The 17400-nt window shown below is 38.8% G+C and overlaps 1 protein-coding gene across 1 annotated transcript in view; it reads right to left on the bottom strand.

Annotated features, from left to right (window-relative positions):
- LOC121528784 (SH3 and cysteine-rich domain-containing protein 2-like) overlaps nucleotides 1-17400 on the bottom strand; it is a 38251-nt gene that overhangs the window by 11441 nt on the left and 9410 nt on the right. The window contains exons 2-3 of the mRNA XM_041816375.1: nucleotides 7814-8177; nucleotides 4336-4430 (exon numbers count right to left, since the gene is read on the bottom strand). Of these exons, the coding sequence (XP_041672309.1) occupies nucleotides 4336-4430; nucleotides 7814-8177 (459 nt within the window). The remainder of the gene's footprint in view (nucleotides 1-4335; nucleotides 4431-7813; nucleotides 8178-17400) is intronic.

The following is a 17400-nucleotide window of genomic DNA, read 5'->3' as shown; positions in this document are numbered from 1 at the left end:
AAGGAAAAAAGCAAAATGTTGGAAAATCTGTCAAATTTCAGGATTGATGACCAACAAAGGACTGGGGAAAACTTTGTAACATAGTGTTAAATAGGTACAGGCCAAAACAAAACATCAGGGTGTTACCTTGAGTTGAGCTAAGGCAAGATTGACAGACAGACATAGATTCTGTCTTTTCAGTAATTCTATTGTTTGAGTTTTGTTTACATCGTCCTAGTTTGCATCCCAAAATGAGGGAACAGAAACAAACAGAATGAAAAGGCTCTCTGCATATCACGTCTCCAAATGCAATGTTAGCTGTCACATTTACATCATTTCCTCTGACAGTTGCCAAAAACAGACGTGCTCAGAATTTGATCTTGATAAACTTTTTTCTGTGTCTGAAATACACAGCCAATCAAAAGAAACCTTTTCTACAATCACAGCAACATATGACTAATACTGACAGGTGAGCATGACTGGACAGTCTTGCCTTTTTTTGTGTGTGACTGTGTTTGTGTAAAGCCATGCTGCAGAGGAAGCTCTTCTCTGCAGTGCTCAGCAGGCCTAGTTCTTTAATCACACAGGAATACATCTTTAAGGTCAATTAACACTGATAAGAAAAATGTCTTGATTCCAAAGTAATTTAAAGCTGCTTGAATCTGGAGATAATTTAAATTTTGGACACATATGGGCACACTCAGGAAATGGGCTGAGAACTAGAGCCAGATGGATGGTGGTAGTCAATATTCCTTTTGCATCAGTTTTCACTACATTACAGTAACACTAGTTTGTAAATGTAGTGCCTGATCTCCTTTTTCTTGTATTTATCTTTAAGAATGGCCAGTGGCTGGGGAGTACAAGATCTTCCACTCAAGAAGAAGATAAAAAACCTACTTGCATATGGTTTCATTTAGAAGTCATGAAACAAATATGTTAGTTAAATAAAGTAAACAAGCAAGAAGTACGTTAATTTTTAGGCACTTCACAAGCAACCACTGCTGCATTAAATGAACTAGATCCTGGGGTCCAGGACCCCCTTAGGGGGGCGCCAGAGAGTGGGGGGGGGGGTTCTGTCTGCCCTGAGGTTGTTAAAATTAGATTTGCACATTAAAAGAAATCATGGTAAAACACTTAGAAAAGATTCATACAATGGTTTTGGGTAAAAAAAATTGTGTTTACAACTACTTTCTTTGGATTGACATAAAGAAAGGATGGTAACCACTGAACTAGATGATACAAAGTTTACCTTTCCAAGGAGGTAACTTTGTCATTGCATTTTGTCTGTTTGCATGCTAAACTGTCGAAAAACAACGGGCCTAGATTTTACAACTGTTGTACCAGGTTCAAAATATGAATCCATTAAATTCTGGACCACATGGGGCATACAAACAAGCAAAGAAGTGGACTGCGTGCAGTGGTGGAGGTCTGTGCAGTTTAAGTACCCTTTTGGGTCCCTCCTAAAATTTAGAGTAGAGTCTACAGAGACCACAGACTGCAAAATAATATAAGACTACACCTTGGACCCTTAAGTATGTAATAAAAAAAATATTTCTACCAAAGAACTTGAAGTTAGTAATCATATTTGATCAGGCTGACTTGTGTGTTTTGTGTTGTATTTACATTGACGAATGTGCTAAATCTAGGTTGTTTGGATGAAAGTGTCATCTTAATTAATGCTATGTAATGTACGTATAAAGTAAGGTAAGCTAGACATACCAGGCAAAAGTATGAATACCTTAAATAAGTGCAGTAAGGTAAAGTACTTAAGTTTTCAAGGTTACCCTCTATCTTTATGAAAGTGTTCCCTCCACACAGCACTTGCATGCATGTACTGATATGTATTCATTATTAGTCACACTTGGGTGGCTTGCTGCTCCTGCTGTTAAGGACACTTAGCTCTACTTTCCTTGCATCAACTTTATCGCTGCTCAGCCTTTCCTCGAGACATTCAAGTATGAGAATGCTACTGTATGTACATTTTTACCCTCAAGCACCAGGCGTATTAGGTTATCTAAAAGGTGAAATTCCTACCCAAAATCTGCTCTATATTTAAGTCATTGCAACACATGCATTGATTGAAATGTGTATCACTGAGGCTCAAAAAACTCAGAAGAAAAGAAAAATGCTCCAGAAAAGCTTTGAATTACACATCTAGGTTGGGTTACGTAGATGTACGAGAAGCAGCCATAAACTCGATCCTGTTACAGTAAAATGCACAATCCTTGCTCTGATGAGTGTGCAGTGATCGAAAAGGACACTGCTGAAGGCTTCAGCGAGAGCCTGCCATGTCATATCCTCGAGGGATTGTGTGCGCCTCAAAAACACTGAATTTCACAGTGAATTAGCCAGACCAGCTGGTACAGGGAGATATTGATTTTCCAACAGAGTCGAGAGGGGAGGAAGGAAATGTAGCATCCAGACAAGAGAGAGGGAGAGAGGAGTAGCACAGGCAATGAGGAAGGACAAAAAGGCTGAGTGGAAAAATGTTGGGACCTGGCCACTGTTAACAGCATCAGTGCCATCCTCATCAGCCTTTTTGCCTCTTGTGGCATTTAGAGTTAGCAGCTTATTTTATCACCGCTCCCCTTTCACACGTTTCCCAGTGTCTTATTCTACTTTGCGAAGCCCCGGCCAATCCCCATCCCCATTCCTTTTATAACCTCCACCTTTTTGTCTCTGCTGGTTTGAAAATGGCTTTATCCTCTTTAAACAAGGCCGGGGCTGCAGGGCTAAGCATATTACCAGGGCTGCAGGCTATGCCAACTGACTTAGAGGGACAATTACAGCATCCAGATGCTGTTTAATTCTGCTGACACAATGCATTCTGGGTTAGTCTTTGGCTTGTGGAAAGTTTATGGATTTCTAGTCACAAATAAACTGAAAAAATGTCATTACAGAAAAATCCTGTGTATAAGAAGCACTTTTTAGACCTATTTTTTCATCTAAAAAGCTGTCTGGGTCCCATTTACCAACGCTGAAAATAAACCAGCATAACATGCTGAGGCATAGTGCTGTCATCACTGCAAATGCATGCTGCTGCCACTGTCAAATACTGCAGAGTTGACGCTACTGAAAATTTCCAACGATTTTTCATCTAAATCCCAAGGGTACTTGGATGCATCTAATGTGTCTAGTGGTCTGATGGTCAGGCAGAGCCATCTAGCTTGTGCGTTCAGAGGATTTAGGAAAGGGACCTGGATGCATCAGAGGACTTCCACTTCACACCGGAAGTTGGAAAATCGCCACCATATCTCGTCTTCTAATACTGGAAGTCACTTGAACTGAATGTCTTCATGGTTGTTTTCTCCGTGTGTTGCCGCCATGTTAATAGAGGCAAGTCCGCCAAGTAAGGAAATACAAGTGACGAACTTGCCTGTATTAATATGGCAGCGACACATGGAGAAAACAACCAAGAATATGTTCAGTTCAAGTGACTTCCGGTATTAGAAGACGAGATATGGCGACGCTCGTCCAACTTCTTGTGTGAAGTGGAGGTCCTCCGACGCATCCAGGTCCCTCTCTTAAATCCTCTGAACGCACAAGCTAGATGGCTCAGCCTGACCATCAGACCACTAGAGACTTCACAGTGATGATCCCCACACACGAAATTCCTGAAAATCTTGCGTGACTTCAGAAGAAAACAACATGGATTACTATTAGTATACTCGGCTGACTATCCCTTCACCACAGGCTGTCCTGGCATGTGTGTGCGGATGATCCTGGTTGGAATGAAGCTACAGTTGTGTTTATGTTTGTGTGGGGTGAAAGTACCTAACAACCAAGTGGTGACACTACCTCGTCTGCTCACTCTCTTTACTTGTTGTGTTTTTTTTTGTCATTACAGCCTAGAATATAAAATATCAAGCATGTTCACCCACGATTGTCAGGGAAGGCAAATCTGGCCTCAAAATGGGCTTAAAACCATGTAGTGTGTAGCCAGCCTAAGACATCAGGTGACTTAAGAGCAATAGAAAGACACTGGCTGAGTCTGTCTCACAACAGCCACTGCAGGCAGATTGTTCAACTACCGTGCTACAGCTAATAAATGTGCAAACTAATAAACCAATATTTTTTGTTTGACTCAGCAATCTCCTTTGTTTGATTTTCCTGTGTTCTCACTGAGCTGAAGTTCTGATCTGAGATCCTTCTGTAAGAATTTGTTAGAACATTTCAAAGTGTCATCCTCTGTTAAAATTAGATGGCCACTTATCTGTACAGAGGTTTAACATCTGCTAAAAAAGCGCCAGACACTTAAAGATAGACTCTACTTGTTTTATATTCATTGCAGGCTTTAAGGTGTATTAAAGGTTGCAGAATGTGTACAAGTAAGAGTTTCTAATGACATGTTCTTACCTTGCCATTACAAGGCTGCTGAGAGAGCTCAGAAGAGCACCAGAGGTGGGCGGCCAGTTTACACGCTTTACAACGAAGCCCCTGCTTGGAGTTCCCTGCAAGGATGACAAACAATTCACTGTGACACAAAGCTATGCTAGTCAGCTTAACACGGATGATAACACATTTTTATGTTGAGACCTCTGTGAATGGCAATAGCATAAAGAAAATCATAAAGTAGTCATTAGTTTTTTTGGCAGTATCAGACATGCCACTGTTTCCAGATTCATTAAAGCCAATACTGATAAACAAACCTTTTTTACTGGAAAGAAAATCAAATCTGTTCTGCACAAGAACTGAGCTGTTACACTGTCACAGTCTGTGTTAAAAACAAGCATTACAACAGGCAAACAACATTTGATTCTACAATTTAAGACAGATGTGTTCTTTAAAAATAATGACGTGTATTTTGAACAGCACTGGTAAAACCCGGCTTTGAGAGCCACAAACAGCTCTGTAACAACCTTCTGACAGACTGTGAGCTCTGTAGACCACTACATAAAAAGGGCCCCACTTTTATGGAGCCTGTTCTTTCAAATTAAAGTTAGTTCTCATAATTAAACAACAGTTTTGCAGGGCATTTCACTGAGACAAAACTGACAAAGTGCTTGAAATAAAACAAAAAACCCATGCTTTGTAAGTTCAAAATATTAAACAAGCTGTACCGAAAAATTCAAACCTTAGAAGACACCTTAAAGTTTAAGAAATTTAAATATCAGCAGAAATGTCAAAATCTGCAGATACAATAATCAACTTTTAAAGCTATTATACAGTATACCGATACTAATATCAAATCATTATAGGGGGTAAACAATAGGACGAGCTTAGAGAAGAAATAGAATGTATCCATGATTTGCCAAAGCACAGAAATCGACTTATTGCCCATTCTAACTGTGCAGCTCTATGCTGACTCAGCCCTTCCCTTCTTCCTCCCAATGGAGTGGTGATTCATAGCTAGAATTAAAAATGGACCTTAACATTTAGTTAGTTTAGTCCAACTTCCCTATAGTGAACTGCTTCATGATTTTCTAAACAGTCAGGGTGCAAAATACATTTATCTTCACAATCTGCAACACAGTTGATGGAGGCAAGTTTGGCAGAGGCAGATGTAATCCTGTTGTTATAATAGTTATGGGCTGAGCCCGGGTATATAGACAAAGTTACAATCTACTAGCCCTAACATCCAGTTTATTAGAAAAAAAAGACAGGCCTGGTTTTCATGACAGGACACAGAAGCTGGGTAAGCTCACCAGCGCACCGGTCAGCTTGTTTGCTCTCTAAGGCATTGCGGTGAATGGAAAGCCCAAGTTTTGTGTGAGTTCAGTTTTTGTTTGGTTGGGCTGTAACTCAAAAATAAAGACTGGTTTCATTCAAGTCCATGGTTGTGGGTCGGCTGTAGAGTTCAGAAACATGCAAGTTGGTGTCTTCTCATCCTCTCAGCAGCAGCCATCTACCAGAGTCTGCAGCAGCTACGCGCACTGCTGTCATGATGCATTCAAGACTACTGAAAAAAACAGTGACGTTTTAACACAGCTTGACCCACGGTTTATTTCCCACATGAAAACCAGTCCAAAACAATTTACAAAACAGAGAAGAAAGGAAAAGAAGAGGAACTCTGTGTTGCTTATCATTCGTAAGAGTTGCAGGCGATATTATTCTGCTCTTTCAGTGTTAAACAAGCCTCTTTATTCCTTCACACAAGAGTTACCTGTCAGAATAACAGAATAATGAGGGAAACCTTTTAATATTACTGTCTTTTTATAGAAAGGGGCGGTGATGTCTTCAAGGTCTGGACCTCGGTCTTAATAAAAATGTTTTAGATACTGTAATCACTGAGTTCAATTGGTTTATTTATAGACAGGCTGCATGTAAATAATTTATCTCAGCCTACAGCCGTCAGATATTCAAAAATTTCTGATGATACTTCCGGCCAATAAATTGGCTGTAAATATCAGTTATATACGTTTGTGGAGTCTTTTTCCTCATTCATCCGTATCTCAAACTTCCCAGTGTGTTCTAAGGATTGAAGTTTGTTTCTTTGCTTATCTTTAAATTTAAAAATGTGTGTTTTGAGATTTAGGTGTGAACTACATACATATACAATATCGGTTATGACTACAATCAATATGTAAATATCAGTTTATCAATATCTGTTAAAATCTAATATTGTACATCCCTAGGTATTTGTAATTAAAGCTTCTGTATACATTACATCAATATGGTTAGTTAATCTCTTAAAAAGAGTTTTCACTATCATTATAATTATTAGTTATTGAATTAACAGCTGCTCTACAAGTGTGCTACATTTGAACCTAATCACCAAATGTGGAAAAAAAAAACTATGACTAACATAATCGTTATAGTATCAAGCAAAAATGAATTTAATTGGCCTGTATCTCACAAAGTAAACCATTTATGTAGCTCTATTTCTGAGTAAAGTACACAAAGTACACAAAAATACTTCACCTTTGATCAGATGAGCAATAACACTAAACACAGAGTACACCCTGGCCCTGAACTGAACAGATCAATCTGCTCTGAAGACCGGTCAGAAGGCCACATTACAGTTTGGCTAGTAATCAAGTATTCAGAGATTACAAGTGGGCCCCCGGTACTCAATCATCACAACTGTGAATTGATCCTGATTTGCAGGCACTCAGAGGACTGAAACAGGCTGGGCTGAACTCACAGATGTACACATTCAGCAGATTCTCATTATTGTGCCATGTGTCATATCAAAGCTTGGAATAGAGACTTTAAAAACTGAGTGGAAATGCATCGTTAGTTTGAGTTGGCATACATGTTTTAGGACCATTCTATATTTCACTAAATATCATAAACTCCTACAATTATCTCTTGACCAGTATCTGTCCAATCACATCTTTAAAATGTGAAATCTGCTTTTTAAAATGTTTTCATTTTGTACTGGGAATTGTGACCTTTGGTCTACACTCTCTGACAGCTGACTTGTTTACCAGCCTTGGCTGACATGAAAAATTCAGATGAGAATTGTGGGGAAAAAAAAAAGAAAAAAAAAAAAAAAGGTGAATCTATACTCCTCCCAGAGGAGGGATGTAGACAAGATTGGACCACAGAGCATGCTGTCAATAGTTTAAAGAAAGAGTTCCCCTCTGAAGACATAGACTCAGTGGAAATATCCCACAATAAGATTTGTGGATCGTCCTGAGTAATGATCTGAAATCCTGTGAGAGCCACAAACCACAGTCATACCTTAAGTGTTTATAGGGATAAGGTGCTGTTTGTGATTTGTATGAACTAACCCTTAAAACCACTAACGGATTTATTTCAACATTAGTGAGGAGTAACTTGATTTATCTAAGCACAGTAGATGAACCATTCATTCCTTCTGTTTTTGTTTGCTTAAAAAATGTCTTCATGTGCTTGCATGAAAGTACCATTTTTTAAGTAACTGACTAACCTTGGATCATGTGTTTGCACCTCTGGCAGCTGGTGGGCCTACGGAAGACATGCTCCTGGAAACAGTGGGTCTTGATCGGCTGGGCCTGAGATGTTGGCTGGCCTTTGGAGGTCACCGACAGTGAGGGGCTGATGGAAGGTGAGTGTGACGACAGAGAGGCGTTGGGACTGATGGACGGCGACTGAGGGGGAGAACGCTCGTAGGCCAGGGGGGATTCGGAGAAGGGAGGAGACGTTGGAGGTGGAGGTACGCTGATGAGGGCTGCCGGAGCGCGTGAATCACCGTTACTGCGCTGGAAAAAGTTGTCCATGCTTTTGCTGCGCATGACAGATTTGAAGGACAGAGAGCGCTTCAACCGCTGCAGCTGAAAGACAAAATTAAACAAATAAATACATAAATAACTGAAAGAAGAGATGTTGAACAAGCAGAAAGTGTTCTAATACAAACAGTTGAAATGAACTTTCTGGACCAAAAATTACATCTTCATATTTTTTTGCTAAATAGTGATACAGGATATATGTGTATTTTACTTATTTATTTTTTTTAAAGAAAATAAAAAGCAATTTTCATAAACCAAAAAAATAAGTACTGACATGACTCTAGCATAAATCAAACAATATTAATACCTCTTTAATACTATGGCAACAAAAACAGAAGTCTGAGACACACAACAATGCACAATTTTTGTTTGTAATTTTAAAAAATACATAAAAACTTATAAATACTGTCTAAACTAAATAAAAATGTTGAAATTGCCCATATTTTCTTTACTCTTAAATGCCACGTGTTAAAATCTTCCAATGGTCTCCATTCATGTTTTTTAACAAACAAGACAGATAACTGTCTAAAATACACAAATAAGTTGGCAACATTTTGAAAAGTGGCTGGAATTAGTCAGGAGCTTCAGGGTGTTTTGTTTTTGTTTTTTTTGTTTTGGTTTTTTTTCTTTGCTAGAGTGTTTGCCACTAATAAAAATGATCCTTCAATCAAATTACATAAACACAAATTTCCAAATTAGTAAAAATACCCTATACAGAGTATCATGTGTACAATACATATTGTAAACATATACATATTTAAATTGGTTAATACTGTACTATCATATTTTTGCTGAGCAGTAGGACTGGTATCTGTCTTTTCTTCAGATCAGTTCATTCAACAATTGCACTATTCAATGGGTTGATGAAGTCAGAAGAAACTAGGGATGCTAAGGATCAGAAAACTGATTTATCTGTTATAAATACTGGCATTATGTATGAAATACCTGTGCAGTTTTTTGGCAGGACCAACATTATACGCCAGCTGATGTCTTTCCCTTTGTTCACCCTCAGTCTTAAAATTTTGAAGTACATTCTAGATTGGAAAGTTTGTTTCTTTGTTCATCATTAAGTTTGTTAAAAGGCTAAAAATTTAGATCTGCACTAACTGTATATATTTGTATCATTACTGATAATGGCTAAAATCAATTTGTACATATCAGCATTAGGGATACCAGCAAAAATCCAAAATTGTGCATCCCTAGGAAAAACATTATTTTAAAGCACCATAAATTATATTGATATAAACGCCACTGTCTTACCCAGGTTCTTGTTGAAAATACATTAGTATATGTTAAAAATGCTAGATAATGCCCCGCCCTAGAAAGAGATGTTACTGTTTTAACACCCTCTACATGAGTGAAATTTTAATTATTTAGCTAAACTCTTTGTGACAGACTGAATTCTAAAAAACACCTTTTCCATGTAATACTTTCTATCAACTCAACATGTTTTTTTTAAGTTGTATCCTAAAAAATCCTTTTAATGGCTTTTCTGTATTCCCTCCCTAGAATGAAGGGCTGGAAATAATGTGTCTTACTATTTTCTCAGTTCTGTAGCTTACTAAGCTAAGCAAATTACCTTGTTTTCTTGCATAGAAGTGAAAAAAAAAATCTGTCCCAACCTTTTTTCAATCTACCATAAAACCTGGAATATAAGCTGCACCTGTAAATCATACAAAGTCTGTTTTGGGGTCTCAGAGGGACAAAAGGTCTAAACTACCATCCTGTGTGATGATTTGTATTGTGTTCAGCAAAGTCCACAATCTGCAGTCTCTGTGCAGCTGTACAGCTCTCTGTAGCAACATCTCTTTTGCAATCCAAGTTATGAATTGTAATGAGGTTTTGAGTTCTGCTAATGACCAGTATGGTAGTTTAGCTCATAGCCTTCAGTGATGTTAATAGTTGTGAAATGCAGACCCACAGTGCTTGACCCATTTGCCTAGAGACATGCTCACCACCACCACTCAACAACATCTATTAACTCAACAGCTGTTAAAAACTGGGCTGCATGCCTGTCTTGCATTACTATGCATCTCATAACACTTTGCACAGTAAAGTGGGCATTTGCAATACACAGTGAATGGCTTTAATTTTCAGTGCTTGCAGTCATGGCAGCTCATGTCTCTGAATTTAACACTGGTTATTGGTTACACTGGCACATATTCAGAAATGAAAATAAGTATCAAAAGCAGTCTGAAGCCACTGAATTTTGCAGTGGTTGTGTGATAGAATGACACGGAAAATTAAAGCCCTGCACTTAAAATTTCAAAAACAGAAACGTCCAGCTGGAGGTGATGTGCGTTATTTGAAAAAATCAGTCTGTTAGACACCAGTCTGTTAGCTCTACCCTCTGACTGACCTTGCCCCCTGTCTGACTACCGTCTGATGTTCCATCTTCAGCTTTTCCACTCTTTTCCTTAGTTCACAAATTTGCCATCCCTGGCTAATCCCCGCTCGTCAATACCCCTTTAAAATTCACGTTTGATTAGTTTTATCGAACGGCCTGCATCTTTGCAATTCACGCAGTCAGTGATGCATGGCAAACACCATGTTTATCTTTGGCTCTGTCTGCCTCCACTTCCTGTATGCAACCAATCCACTGCTGTTGGCACCGACAAAGGGGGAACTGATAATGACAATCAATTAGAAGGAGTTAGGAGCAATGGGATCCACTATATGGAAATAATAACCGCTATGGACTCATACATCAAGAGAATGGTCTGGAGTGCAAGGGCAAGTGTGTTAATAGGTTCCTGTTACTGAGGAGTACAACTGCAATTTACACAAAGCTCATTAGCCGTCTTTGTTAGCAATTGGATTGAGCTTCAGTGTTGTAAAGACTTTTGTTTAATGTTTTTCTGTATATTTTCATGAAACATGGTGCCATCTTCCATCGTGTCTATTGAGCTTCCAAATCCACTGCATCTCCCATCTCCCTCCTTTGCAGAAAATCCGATCAATCGCATCGAGCAGGTTCCTCTTTTTCCTCTTTAAGCTACAGATTCACAGATGCCAATTAGTTTGAGTGATGAAAGAGTCCTCTCCATTGACTCATTAGTGAGAGCCTCTCGTAAATGTTTTCTACAGGGAGCTGAGTCCATGCTTTCCTTAATGGCCTTTTCTTGGCTCGACCGGTGGCCCATTCAGTAATGGATGTTCCCCTCTATTAGATTTCTAACTTGTCTGACTTTGTTAATCTTCGCTGTGGTGAAGGAAAGTCTTTTCACAGGTTTCAGGCGAAAAGGAGCAATCTCTTTTGGGTACAAAGTAGGTAACATAAGACTGGAAATCAATAGCTGAAGAGACCTCTCTGTGCTTTAACAAAGAAATAAAACCAAGCTCATCAGAAGATAAAAGAATAGTTTAACACTTGATATACTTTAAAGTTGACTTTCATGAGCTTCTGATTCTGTATTTACTAACTTTAATTAAAACCCTCTTTTCACCAACAGACCTGCATCAATGAAAACTATAAATATTTGTTGAGCTGATTAAATTTAAGTGTGGTTTTACATAGGTTATTAGTGGATCTATTATTCAGCAGTTCCTTTATCTACACTATCCCATTTATTCACTCCTTTAAAGTCCAGACAAAGTGTTTTACGGCTGTTCTCTAGGATGAAAATGTGCAGTACAGTTTTTAAGCTTGGCACCAGCTCTGGGCACTTTCACAGTCCATCAAAGGCCAAGCGGTAAAACATTAAATGGACAGAAAAATAAAGACAGCTCTTTCCTTAAGTAAGGACCATAGGAAACACAGGAATCTAGCAGCTAATATTTCATTTACTCTGGCTGGTGTACTGATTTATGTTCCAACAAATGTCCAGCCAATCCGTTTTGGTAATTCACAAGCATTTATGGGATATGGAACGAGTTAAATCTCATATATTATAGGACTAAATGTGATTAGAGGACTAAATGATTAAACAGTGTTTAACTCTCTGGAGTCTTAATGCTCTACTCTACTACCTGGATGTCAACCTGCATAATAGATGGATGGCATCTTGAAGGAGTTGTGCGACTTGACTGTATGTCAGTATATGTATGTCAAAATCTTTTCAGCATGCTTTCTTAACTTTAGACCAGGGTTCATATTAGCCAGTATTTACCAGCTTTTGGCTGCCAGCAAATCTTTTGTTGTTGATGTGTTTAACTGGAGGCATATACTGTGCAAATGACTGCATGTGTATAAGGCACAACTCACACTTTTCATTACATTTGCTGAAACAATATAATACAGATAAATAAAATGTCACTTCTCACCCATTTCCATGGTCCGGTCAATTGTAATATTTGTCAAGGAGGCTGTAATAACAGGGTAACAACTCTGGTTTACTGTTGGCAGATTCGGACAGACATGTGTGTCCCCAGTCCCGCTTTAGTGCAGACATAATGCTGCATCACAGTGTTTTGGTTATTGTGTGTTGTTTGGGTTTTTTTTGCTGTTTAAAGCAGGTTATTAGTCGAATATGGCTTTCTGTCTCAGGTCATTCGGCCTAGGACAAAAAAGTCAAACGTGAACTCTAGATTAAACATCGTCATCCTCTCCACAGCTCTAATGCTGAAACACTGATGTAAACCTGCACAGTGACTGATGGTATCTTGTAGTCGTTGTGTGACTGTGCAGTATATTCACCTAGGAAATGGAGATAAAGTTATGCATCCCAAGAGTGAGACTGTTTCTGCATGTTAGCTCTAGGCCTGTCAACAAGTCAGATTTTAATTTAACTTTAATTGACAGTGCAAATAGTCCCCAGTTAAATACCAGTACCTTAATTTTATTGAATAGCTCTACAGCAACTTTATTCTTGAAATATTAAAGCACTTTTAATAAGAGTGACCCTTAATTAGTGTAATAGTAACTTTTAAATCTATTAACCATCCATGCAAAAGTAATAACAGCAGGAAAAATGTATTCTATCTCAGCTTGAGCATCTAAAGTTGGAGCTGCAGGGCATCAAGCTGGAAATGCATGGGCTTGTATCGTGTTTGATGCCTTATCCTAATCTTAGCCTGATCTGTTATCATTCTATTTATTGTAAACATGTGTTGGCTGGTTTTGTAGTACATGATAGAGTAGCAGCTGGTGTGACACAAGGTGCATCTTGTGTTTTCTTATGTCTCTTGACATGCTTCCCTAAGAATAGCACGGTTCCAGAGAATGCAAATCTCTGTGTCTCATGATGGCACTCTTGTGTCTCTGTGTAACATTTTTTGAAAAGTCTATTTTTGGATCACAGAACTGGGGACCCATCCCACTGTGAACTACTGACAGCAATTAGCTCATCACAGTGCCAGTAGTGTACTAGAACAGACTGTTTTTGAAAGAAGATGAAGAATAAAAGTAAAGTACTGGGGCAGAGAAAAAGAAAGTGAAGAACAGGTAAAGCAGAAGGAATGGGAAAATAGAGGAAGAGAAAAGATGGACAGAAAATGCCATATCAGGATACTTAACGTCCTGTCTCTATCACGTTTTGACAGACAGAAGGTGCAGTGGAGAGAGCAGACTTCACAGTCTTGTTCTTTGGCGTTTTAAAAATGAGCACAGAGATGTTTGGTGGAAGTTTCTAAAAATAGACCATATGCTTGGATAAATTAATGATTAAGAAGATGGGGAGGGGGATGTCACATGAGATGCCTGTAAAAGGTGCAAAATCTATCCTGCTGCGATGTTTTCGATGCTGTCTTTTTTAACATCAGAAGGAATGCAACTATGCTACTGGGAAGGGACATGATCATTAACAGAAAGACCTCAGACAATACTTCAACATTCAGTAATGTGGTAGTTTAATACTGCAGTAATATTTGTAGTTATAGCTTGTAGCACAAATTCTTAAGTCACTGACTGTATTTCTGGCATGATAGCATGCAGGCTCCAGGAAAGAGGATTAAACTTTCTTAAACTGAACACAATGTTCTTCATCGTGATCTTCTGCCCCACTATGCGTGTCAGAGCAGAGCTATGCAATGGACTAATAAAAATCTCCTCTAATGGTGGGAGGCCACTGACTGACTTTGAAATCAATAGTGGAAGAAACACAGCCATTAAAAATTAAAAAATAAGAAAAAAAAAGTTTTTTTAAAAGGTACTTTACAAAGACATATAAATGATCAGAGCAATGTCACAAAAAGAGGACACACAAAAGTATTGATGCATCTGTGGCATGAGGAATAAGATGCAAATAGATGGCTGAAATAAAAGTATAATGATTTTAAACAATAACAGCCCTGTCACTACTCTACACATCTGCTAGTAGTTAAAGCTGCAATGAGGTTGGCACGTCTTATCTTATCCCACCAATGAATCAGTCCTTGGTAAGCTGGCTGCAGACACATAAAACTTATTGCTTTAAGTCATAAAATTTTAGCCTACATAAGCACTTATTGAATTGGCTTTATAGGCCTAGTTTGGATGAGAAGCTCTTGTTTTATCCTTAGTGTGAATCAGTGATGTCCTTGAAAAGTGTTTAAGCTGTAGCTATATATATGTGTTTTCATTCACTGGAGGCAAAAGCTGGTGCCGAGAACCTAAAAGTCTATAGATTGATGAAACATAAGAGGATCAAATGCACTAGTCTTTCCCTTTAAATATTAATATGATACCTACAGTTTTTTATACATGTTGTCCATATGTTTCCAACTGCGTGTTAGCCTTATAAATGCCTATCTGGCAGTAAGAATGACCATTGGCTCAGTCCCAATACACCACTTACCACTACCCCTACATTTTGCATGTTCATGTCTCGGGGCAAGGTGTCTAAAGACTTTGGGAAAAACAATTGACTGACATAAGAATTGCTAATATTAATTTCTATGATTCCGATTCAAAATGTCCAAAAATTCATACTTTTAAAAATACTTTATTCCATCCCAAATCTATTTCCATCAGCAGACAGTTTAAGCATGGAAAACTTGCTGCTGGGATATTCTCTGTGTGCCGTCTTCAGCTTCTCTGGTATTCAGGTGCAGCATGACATTTAACTGACCTGTTGGCACTGGCAGCGCTAGCTCTAGTGTTGGTAATGAGTTAGCCTGTCCGCTTGTCCCTAAAGATAAGTGTGAAGATGGGCTCTGGGTTCTAAAATTCCCTGGGTAAGAGGAAGCCTGACTTTTGGTGTATGGTAAGTGTAGTCTACTTCAGGAATGAGTCAAAAGCCCTAATTTGTACCATCATCTGATCTTGATGATTGATCTCATCTTGTATTGTATTATTATCCAAAGCTAGAAGAAGCAGTACAACAGCCAGCAACTGCTGACCGACACAGACAACAAAAATAACAGGATCTATTGTCTGGTTTATGTTTAAGACCAATGTTATGGTTTAATGAGTAACCATGGTAACTGGTGACTATGCATCAAATGTGTCATGTCAAAGTGGTTATTTTATTAAAAGACACCAAAAACTTCCCTTTGAGTCTCTCTGTTTGGTTTTTATTAAATTCATATCTTCCAAGCATATTTTAAACATAACAGAAAATGTTCAGTTTTTGTGATGTAACTATTACAACCACCAAAAGGTTCAGCTGAAAGTCACCAGATAACACGACTTCACAACTTCTTGAAATTGTGACATCTGCTCTCATATTAAACCTGCAAAGCGGATTGGCCAGATTTCATGTCTGTCATTGGGCAGATCCATTTCACAAAGATGCAACCTGAAAAAATTGTGCCAGTCTAAGAACGGATCGAACCAATCAGCATCATTTGAGAATGAGGAGGTAGCTAAAGTCAGGGTTTAGTTGTACTGGAAGGCGGTAGCAATGGCTAACACCAGTGTAATGATTAATTTGGATGTGGCTATAATATTGGGGTAGTTTTTAACCATAACTGGACCACATTTATTTGTAACAAGAAGAGCAAAGACAGCAAAGATGATTTATCTCTTCTCCTAACATGCTTCAGTTGATGTAAATTTACTGGACAACAACTAACGACCTATCAAGGGTTCAGAGGGGTCATGCAATTTTATAGAGCATGATGTCATCACTACTAGAGCCCTGCACTGGAGCCCTAGGCCTGAGGGGCCCGACAGCCCGAGGGCTTCGGGCCAGTGATCATATCATTACCTCGGACACGGGCCTGGCTCATGCTCCTCCCCCTCGGGCCAGGGCCGGACTCGGGCCCAGATAATAGGCCCGTGCGGGGCACTAATCACTACTCTTTGGTAACTCTTTTCTGGGGGCAAGGGGACAATCAAAATTAAGGGGATAGGGTTGAAATTTGAAATGGGACCGTGTCAATATGTAGTAAAGTGCACCTTTACAAGCTAGAAATTTCAGTCTTTTCTGCAGCTAGGACACAGATGAGCTCTGCTCTTGTCTAGACATTTCTGCCTGCTTGTGATATTCAAAGTATTACACACTGATCCTGATTAAGTTTGGCATTCTTCTTGCAAGGACCCAAGTTTGAATTAAAGATGACCTCATTAGGCTCCCCTCCAGCTGGAACCTGGTAGGTAAAAGTGCACCTACTAAAATGACCTTTTGTGCCAATGGAAAGTTGTAATGCCTCACTGCACAAGCTGCATGCTGGCCACAGGGCAGGGAACAAACTGAGGACTTCCAGAGTGGTGCAAAGCTGACTTTAGTTGTTCTTTCCATCACTATGTATTAAATGGATTATAAGGGATTTTAAGAAGTATTCTAAGGCATTAACACCATCAGAAACATGCTTTTTTGAGGGGAAGGTTTTAGTATTTTTGGTTCTGCGTCTGTGTAAAATAGATATTGAGGAACAAATGTCAAGTACAGAAATCTGTACACATCATTTTTATAGTTCTAAGATGATTGGGAAGTCCACTGGATCTTTAGCAAACATAACACTGCATTTAATTTAACTGTATTATTTAGTAAAACAATGTTATTGCAACTACTTATAATTTTAAAAATGCTAAAACTGAGGCTACAGAAGGGATTTGTTTAATGAATTTGCTGATGTTAAACGTGAAGAATCAAAGGTGTTTCTGCAATCTGTTCTATCTACCTAAATAACTGGTTTATGGCCAAGCATATTTTAATTTTTGATAGGAAAATGTGAATCTTGGTGAACCACTCCTCTATCTCCCTCTCATCGTCATAATTACAGCACTGTGTGGCTCCCAAATATCTGGCTGTCATTTGAAGGTCTGTTTCTTAGTGATCCGTGATCCTCTTGCTATCGTGTTTGCCAGCTCATGACTGCCAGACCGAGTGTGCAACAAAAGCAGCTTGTATTTCCAAATCCAGACGTTTAAAAGGCTTAACTCCACAAGGAGCTTTAGCGTTAAGCA

The sequence above is a fragment of the Cheilinus undulatus genome, linkage group 20, assembly GCF_018320785.1.
Source record: "Cheilinus undulatus linkage group 20, ASM1832078v1, whole genome shotgun sequence".
Taxonomy (NCBI): Eukaryota; Metazoa; Chordata; class Actinopteri; order Labriformes; family Labridae; genus Cheilinus; species Cheilinus undulatus.
The sequence above is the reverse complement of the archived record's forward strand: the minus strand, read 5'-3'. Positions and strand labels throughout refer to the sequence as shown.